Source organism: Beta vulgaris, chromosome 3 (assembly GCF_026745355.1).
Source record: "Beta vulgaris subsp. vulgaris cultivar EL10 chromosome 3, EL10.2, whole genome shotgun sequence".
NCBI classification, from domain to species: Eukaryota; Viridiplantae; Streptophyta; class Magnoliopsida; order Caryophyllales; family Amaranthaceae; genus Beta; species Beta vulgaris.
The window spans coordinates 47,480,769-47,488,809 of NC_079204.1; the positions used below are offsets into that span (position 1 = coordinate 47,480,769).

Below are 8,041 nucleotides of genomic sequence, written 5' to 3' on the forward strand. Positions count from 1 at the left end.
CACGAAATTAATTAGTGCCTAGCAATGACTTATACTCCATCTGTTGCTACATGATCTTCTTGCTACTTTAATTTGTCATTTTTTTTAAAAATGATGGAAAACGTAATCACTCTTTACTTTGATTAAATTATATTTAGTACATAGGTCTAATTATCACATTTCGGTAAATATTTATGAATTTTACAAAATATTTTTGGGAAAACTATCATAAAATCTTAAATTTATCATTTTCATGTAATTTGCAGAGGTAAAAACCTATACTAAAATTTTCGGATCAAATTTATTATCAACATATATTATGTCCACCCACACATGAGAACTATGGTATTAGTGGGACTATACTTTTTTTTTTGTATGTAAAGAAATTGATATAGACATTTAAATTGACTGTAAGGAATAATGGCATAAAACTTACATGAATTTAAAGTATCTATGAGACAAGTTTTATCGCTAAAAAATTAGTTAAAGTTAAATAATGACCCTAAGAAGGTCCATTTTTTAGGGCCCGTTCTAAAAAAATAAGAACAATCCTACTACTAACTATAGATAATTCACAAGTCGTAATCTTGCAGCACAAGGGTCGTAAGCCAGTTTTAAACTATTCTCATTACAAGATTCTAAAATTTTAATCACAAGGCAATAATAAATATTTCACCCTAGAATTCCGAGATACACCTCATTCACGAGTATGTTAGAATGTAAATATAGAAGTTTGAAATTGGTCTACAATAAAATTCTAAAAATCGAAAAGAATATGGAAAAGAACAAGTCATATGGTGATTAAGAAATAGAAGGCAAATCAAGACAAAAACATGCCATATTTAAATTAATTTTTTCACTTAGAAATTTTGAGATAACCTCATTCATTGTGATGAAAATCATGCTATATAAAACTTTGATATTGTTCTTTAATACAATTTGGATAATCATATCATTCAAAAAATAAAAAATCTATAATAAGATAGTTTAAGAAGAGAGAGGGGTTGAGCGGGACTGCAAAAAAGCAAGGAGTAAAATTTGTTGCATGATTGAGTGCCACAAGTGGCATGCATTGTGTTTTATATGAGCCTCTGAATAAAACAATGGGCAAACAAAAGCTTCTTCCTTCAACTATTTTTGTTTAAAAAAATATTTTTTTTTGCTAAGCAAGTAATTATATTAATTAGAGCAAACAATTACAACCTAAAACCAACTAAGAGGAAGCGAACAAAAAAAAGAGTTGGTTGGTCACATGTTTTATCATGACATTAGCTACATCAACACTGAACATACGGGTCATTAGTCGGTTTTAAAATTTATTTTTAATACACGATATGATTATGAAAACTTGAAATCAATCAGCTACTATTCAAATCATGATTTTAGGAAAAACCTCCTACAAAGTATTCCCCCGCATTTTAATGTGTTTTTTTTTTGCATTTGGTTTTATAATTGTATATATCGCGATTACAAGATTTTTAAAGTTTAAAAATGTTGTAATAAAGGATTTTATATATATTAAATTTAATTTTACATTTTATATTCTTTTAATCTTAAATAAATGGATTCTAATAATTATGGATTCAATATATTTTGAATAAAAACAACTACATAATATACAAAATGATTGTTCTACATTATACACGGCTCCAAATCATACACGTCATTTTACAAAATAAATATTGTTTGCCACATGATTTGAACATGTGACCTCTTGCAAATAAAAGTTTTTCCTTACCATCTCAACCAACTTTTTTTTAGTGCTTCATAAATCCACACAATGTTATATATTCATTGCAAACATAAAGTAAATTAAATATTAGACATTTTTTGAATTAATTTTTATAAGAGTGGAAAAAAGACATCAATTGTGAAAAAAAAAAAAAAACATCCGAAGCAATACCCTGGGCCAACACACTAATTGTAAAGGAAAAACAATGAATTGTCAAACAGGATTGTCCTAAACTTCATATTCAATCCTTGAAAACAAGATATTCGATGTTTTCTTGTGAGGAGGCCAACCTAATAGCGATGCCATAGTTCTCTTTCTTTAGATGAAGGTTATATCTCCTACATATGTAAGACGGTTTTGACTCTTGACTAGTAGGTCGTCAAATCGATAAGACTAATGGGAGTTTACTTTTTTTTTTTTTTAAAGAAAGAAAAGGGATTTCATTAATATTTCATCAAACGGCACTTACAAGTCATTTCTGAAAAACATAAAATTCTAATAGAAATACATATCACCCTAGAAATGTAAACATCGCATATTTGACTTAATTTTGCCTTAATAAAAATCTTCATCTGAAGCAATGCAATCTGTGAGTTCGCTCTGGTTCGGCATACGATCTGCAGATGCGAAAATTTTGATATGAACGTACTCCAATAGTCTTCCATAATTTTACAGAAGTTGTGAAACCCTAATTCTTCAGGTTGAATCTCGAACTTCAACCAATGAGAATAATTTCTCATACCTAAAAATAAAAGAACCATACTCACAACTCCCATAGGGGAGAAGGAGATTTCCAAAACAGAAACTAAAAACCCCATAAAAGGGTTTGAGAAAATCTCATAAGAGATACTAATTTATTGAACAAAACAAGAAAATGAACTAAAAACTGAAAATAAAAGGGAAAAAGGGACTTACCATGGATGAAAACATCCATGGCAGCCCCCTAATTGATGAAGAAGGGGTAAGGGAGGCTAGGGTTTTAGAGAGAGAAAAGGAGAGAGGAGGCTAGGTTTTTATCTGACTTTTAATGGGAGTTTACTTTATTAGAGATAAGACTAAATCATTTGAATATTCTTAGATATTAAATATTTAAGTAATTACAAATTGCTATGCAAAGTCAAGCTAGTAAACTGACTAGTCTTACCAGGGCCGGAGCAGTGAGAATTAGGTGCAATGTGCAATTACGATTTTTTTTAACCAAAAATCATCTTATAGAACACGAAATTTGTGAAAAATTACTTTATATATTTTCTTTACAAAAAAATCTTATACAAAATCTCTTTTGCGATAACAAATCTTATAGCAAATTCCGATCATTGACTCAAGGTTCCGATATTGACCATGTTATGAATTTTGTTGGGTTTAAGAAATCACGTGCCTTGCACATAACATGATGAATGCCTGAACCTTGGATTATTGATCGAAATTTGACGGAAACTTGAACCAATAATTGGAATTCAAAATAAGATTTGCTCTCGAATTTTTTTTTGTTTAAGGTTTGTTTTCGAAAAAATTATAAACCTATACAATTAATAACAAATTGGCCCTTCATCTAATGGTCAAAACTGGAACGCCAATTTGAGTATTGAACTTTTTCCATATAAAAAATAAGAGGGATGGATGGTTTTTGATGTTTGTAATGATGAGAGCAGGATGGGATTTAGAGGCGGCGTGGGGACACTTGCTTTATGGTCAGTCCCCAAATCTCAAAGAAGTTGTAACATACTATTATTATTTTTATTGTGAAAGAAAAATAATTGTCAATAATAAGTTATCTTTGTCCTATGCGTTAAAAATATGTCGTTTTTTGATATTTTTTTCCCGAATAAGTGTACCTTTAGTACTTAATGATTTTAAACAAGTTAAATTATAAATAATTTGACTTTTTTCTTTCTTTTTTATAATTTTATATTTTTTTTTATTTTCTCTCTCATTCCTTTTTTAATTTTTTTTTTATTAAAATCATAATTTTAATTAATGACCGTTGACCCGAGATCTCAAAGTGTGGCTCTTTCTTTTTATTTTTTTTAGGGGAAGGGTGGCTCTTTCTTGATTGCTGATTGTTTATCTAATTACTATATCTGTTTTTTTTTTTTTTTTTTTTTTATTTATTTAAAAAAACGACATAACCTTGCATTGTCCAAGTCAAGTGGGACTCTGCTTTCTTTTTAGTAATCCGAATTGGCGACATATTCAATATCTTTTAACCAAATTTGTCAAACCCCTCCCCCAGATTGATTATAAAACGAAGAATATGGGAGGTAAAATCGCACCTTTGTATATTTCTCTGTCGAATTCTGGCTGTAGAAAAATTTGACGAACAAAAATTTCTAACAATGAGCACTCAAATTCTAAATTTTCCTACTGCAATCTTTAACAACAATCCATGTGAGCATATACATCGCTTCAACAATTGGTGTATATGGTGCGGTAAGACTTTGGATTATACCCCTAATGATTTTCAGCCTTATGATAACGTTAATTCTCACATACATAATCCAGAAGTTAATTCTTTATTAAACCAGAAAAAACTATATCTAGTTCTTGATTTAGATCATACATTGCTTAATACGACTCGATTGACGGACTTAAGTTTGGATGAGGAATACCTCAAGTATCGAACTATATCTTCTTTGTTTATGTTAGATAAAATAGGGATAATTACAAAGTTGAGACCGTTTGTTCATAGATTTTTACAAGAAGCAAATAAAATGTTTGAATTGTGTATTTACACTTTGGGGGACCGTGCTTATGCCCGAGAGATGGCGAAACTTCTTGATCCTGAAGATCAGTTTTTTAAATCAAGAATAATTTCAAAAGATGATTATCCTGATAGAGATAAAAAAGGGCTAGATGTTTTAAAAATACCCGAGAATATGGTTATGATACTTGATGATACAAAAGCAGTTTGGCAAAATCACAAAGAAAATCTGATTTTAATGGATAGATATCACTATTTTTCTTCTAGTTGTCGTGGTTTTGGTTACAAAAACTGGAAGTCTCTTTCTCAATTGAAAAGAGATGAGGATGAATATGATGGAGCACTTGCAACCATTCTTCGTGTTCTTACAAGAATACACCATGAATTTTATGAAAATTATAAAGATACTGTTGATATAGATGTCAGACAACTGCTAAAAACAGCAAAACAGGGAGTTTTAAGAGGTTGTAAGATAGTGTTTAGTGGAGTTTTTCCCAGAAATTATGTTGCTGCTAATCATCGTTTGTGGAAGATGGCCGAAGAGTTGGGAGCTCTATGTTCAACTGAACTTGATTCTTGTGTAACCCATGTTGTTTCCACAAAAGGTGACACGGAGAAGTCTCGTTGGGCTGTCCAAGAGGGCAAGTTCCTGGTGCACCCTAGGTGGATCGAAGCTGCATATCATTTATGGCGTAGACATTTAGAAGACAAGTTTCCTGTGAACGTAGCTACATGTTCATTGAACTAGGCCTGATTAGATGGTCACAAATTATACCAAAATCTTGAATTTTTGCAGTCACTAAGCTAAACAAGAGAACGACATAATTTTGGTACTCATGTATAAGTTTAGGAGAAGAAGGATTAAGCTAATCACAAGTTTGGATTTTTTTTAATGAGGAAATTAAGTCAGCCCAAGGACTAACCCCTATAAGACTACTAGCCTGTAGGAAACACCAACACATTGGCTAGAATGCTGGGGTAAGGATCGAACCCCTGACCTCAGGGGCCAAGCGGGAGCGTCCTACCCACTTGAGCTAACTCCTATCCTTAATCACAAGTTTGGATGATTCGCCAAATTAAAATGAATTCTTCTCACATTATAACCCTTCTATGCCCGGCCAAATCTTCTTGGTTCAACAAAATATTGTATAGACATTTTTGTGGTGTTATGGAATTATATTTCCTTGTTCACCGGATAGATACTATTGAACCAATTATAAATGTAAGAACTGCAATTTACTTCTGCACAACTATGGAAAGGAAACTGACTATTATTTCTAGATTTTCGAGTTCACACTGAATTTGTAAAAGGAAGCTCTAAAGAATATACATGATATATAAACACTTCAACCTCTCAAGCTCTAACATCAATTATTTTGAAACAAATAATACATATTACCGACAAACTAAATTATGCAAATCTTAGGAAATAAAGATTGATAACAACTTATAAAAAATAATTACATTCGTTCCTATACAAACACATGATCAGAATCAGATAATCACTTTCATTAACGAATCACCTTCCACTGAGGCTAGTCAATGTACTAAGCATTCCTCCGCTAAATGAACTGTCATGAGTGAAAGACGGGGAAGGCGCTGGCCATACAAAGGCAGGCTTCTCAAAAGGGACTGATGGTAGACTTGCTTCGCCTGTAAGTACCTGCAGAACATACCCTATAGATGGCCTCATGGTTGGGTTTGGATGGCAACAAGCCAAACCCAATTGAAGCATGCATTTTGCCTGTCTTTCATCATAGTTTCCCTTCAATTTAGGGTCTATAGCATTGTTAATCAATTCCAATGTATAAAGTTTCCACACCCAATCAATGATGTTGTCACTACTTTCATCTTCCTCATCTCGAATCCCTGGTTTTTTCCCAGAGGCTAGTACTAGTGCTAGAACACCAAAGGCAAATACATCTGTTTCTGTTGTTGCTTTGCCGGTGTGGAAGAGCTCTGGTGCCATGTACCCAGGTGTTCCAGCAATTTCTTTTGTGGAATGATGAGTCTTCTCACGTTTAAACATCCGAGCCAGTCCAAAGTCCCCGAGCCTAGCATTGAACTCGGAATCCAACATTATGTTGCTGGCTTTTATGTCCCTGTGTAGTACTCTTTTTAAGCATTCATTGTGAAGATAATCCAAAGCTTGGGCAACGCCACAAAGAATATTGTATCTCTTGCTCCAACTTAGCTTTGTATCACATGTCTCCATCCTTATGCTCCCATCATTGTAATATAGCAGCGTGTCTAAACTTCTGTTGTGCATGTAATCATATACCAAGAGGAGTTCGTTTCCTTCATAACACCACCCAATTAATTCTACAAGATTCTTATGATGAAGACTACCAATTGTGGTTACTTCAGCAATCAAATTCTGCATTCCTTTTGGTGTATTTTTGATCCGTTTAACTGCCACCAACTGTCCATCCAAACTTCCTCTAAAGACTACGCCAAAACCTCCTCTCCCAAGTTCATTTTTCCGATTGAAGTTCGCTGTAGCAGCCTTGAGATCCTTGAGCTTGAACTTCTTTGGACCCACCCCTGAAAATATAGGTAAATTATAACCATCCGATGACCCGGTTTCTCTCTTGCAGTAAAAGTAACCACCAAGTCCACATAGTAAAACCACAATGCCTAGAGAAATCACGACCCAACCCCACATTGGGACTTCTGAATCTTCACCTATGTCAATAATGTCATCAATGGTGAAGTACCACTATCGAATGCAGTTACGCTGAATTGCTATGGGTCCAGTTGAAGCAGAAAACCCGAAATACACTTCATCAGGAAGATACTGACGAAGGTTAAGATCAGGAATTGACAAAATTGGAGGTTCCACTCCTACAAAATTCCCTTCAAAAACAGATATATTCATTGTTTTTGTTACACCATTATAAAGGATCATTGCAGTGAGATTCTTACCACTTGCAATAATAAGACCTGAACTATTCAACGAGGCTTTCTTGATGGAATTTATGCTGTTGATGTTCAGACCAATATGGTTGTTATCAAGGTCCCCCGGGAAGCTTTTCTTGGTGTCAAACTCTATTGCGACTATACTGCTGGTAGAAGATCCGTTGGTGCTGGCATTTACTATCCCCATCCACTGATCTGTGCTATGATCTGGAACACTTGCTTCTTTAGTCAAGATGAAGGCTATCCCGTCACCTGCCGCAAGATTAGGCTCGGGTGTTACTTTGAGCACAAATGTAGAGTTGAAAGATGCAACTCGCCCTTGCTTCCATAGCTTGATGGGATTCTTATACACAATTCTTCCTGAGATATTGTTGATTGCATTAGGACCACGAATGTCTCTTGTAACTTGAATAGCATGATCAACTAGATACGAATCCCCTGTTATTATAAAATCTCCTTGAACTTCTCGAGGAAAGCTTGGATAAGAGAGATTCAAGCACCATCCTCGGCTAACTGCACCAGCCAACAGCAACAGCTGAAGCAGAAAAAACTTGTTACTGCCAGTATTGGCATTAAAATTTTGGACTTGTGACATCTTCATCACAATTTGCTTGTTGATCATGGAATTATGATATCAGGGCATATAGCAAAAGAATGCAAGGCTATAAGCTTTTCGCTTAAGAGGAGAAATGTTCAAAGATCAACTAGTT

The 8,041-nt window shown here is 33.7% G+C and overlaps 1 protein-coding gene across 1 annotated transcript; it reads left to right on the forward strand.

The window, feature by feature from the left end:
* The first annotated feature begins 3,331 nt into the window (after nt 1–3,331).
* Nucleotides 3,332–7,741, forward strand: LOC104889306 (RNA polymerase II C-terminal domain phosphatase-like 4). Its single transcript, XM_010674502.3, has 2 exons — nt 3,332–5,146; nt 7,560–7,741. The coding sequence occupies exons 1-2, from the start codon at nt 4,048–4,050 to the stop codon at nt 7,739–7,741; spliced, it is 1,281 nt and encodes a 426-aa protein (XP_010672804.3). The 5' UTR covers nt 3,332–4,047.
* The last annotated feature ends 300 nt before the right edge of the window (nt 7,742–8,041 follow it).

Coding starts and splice junctions, on each gene's coding strand:
- LOC104889306 (XM_010674502.3), top strand. CDS start 4,048: ATGAGCACTCAAATTCTAAATTTTCCTACTGCAATCTTTAACAACAAT. Junction 5,147..7,559: donor TCCTGTGAACGTAGCTACAT/GTTCATTGAACT, acceptor TTGCTTCTTTAG/TCAAGATGAAGGCTATCCCG.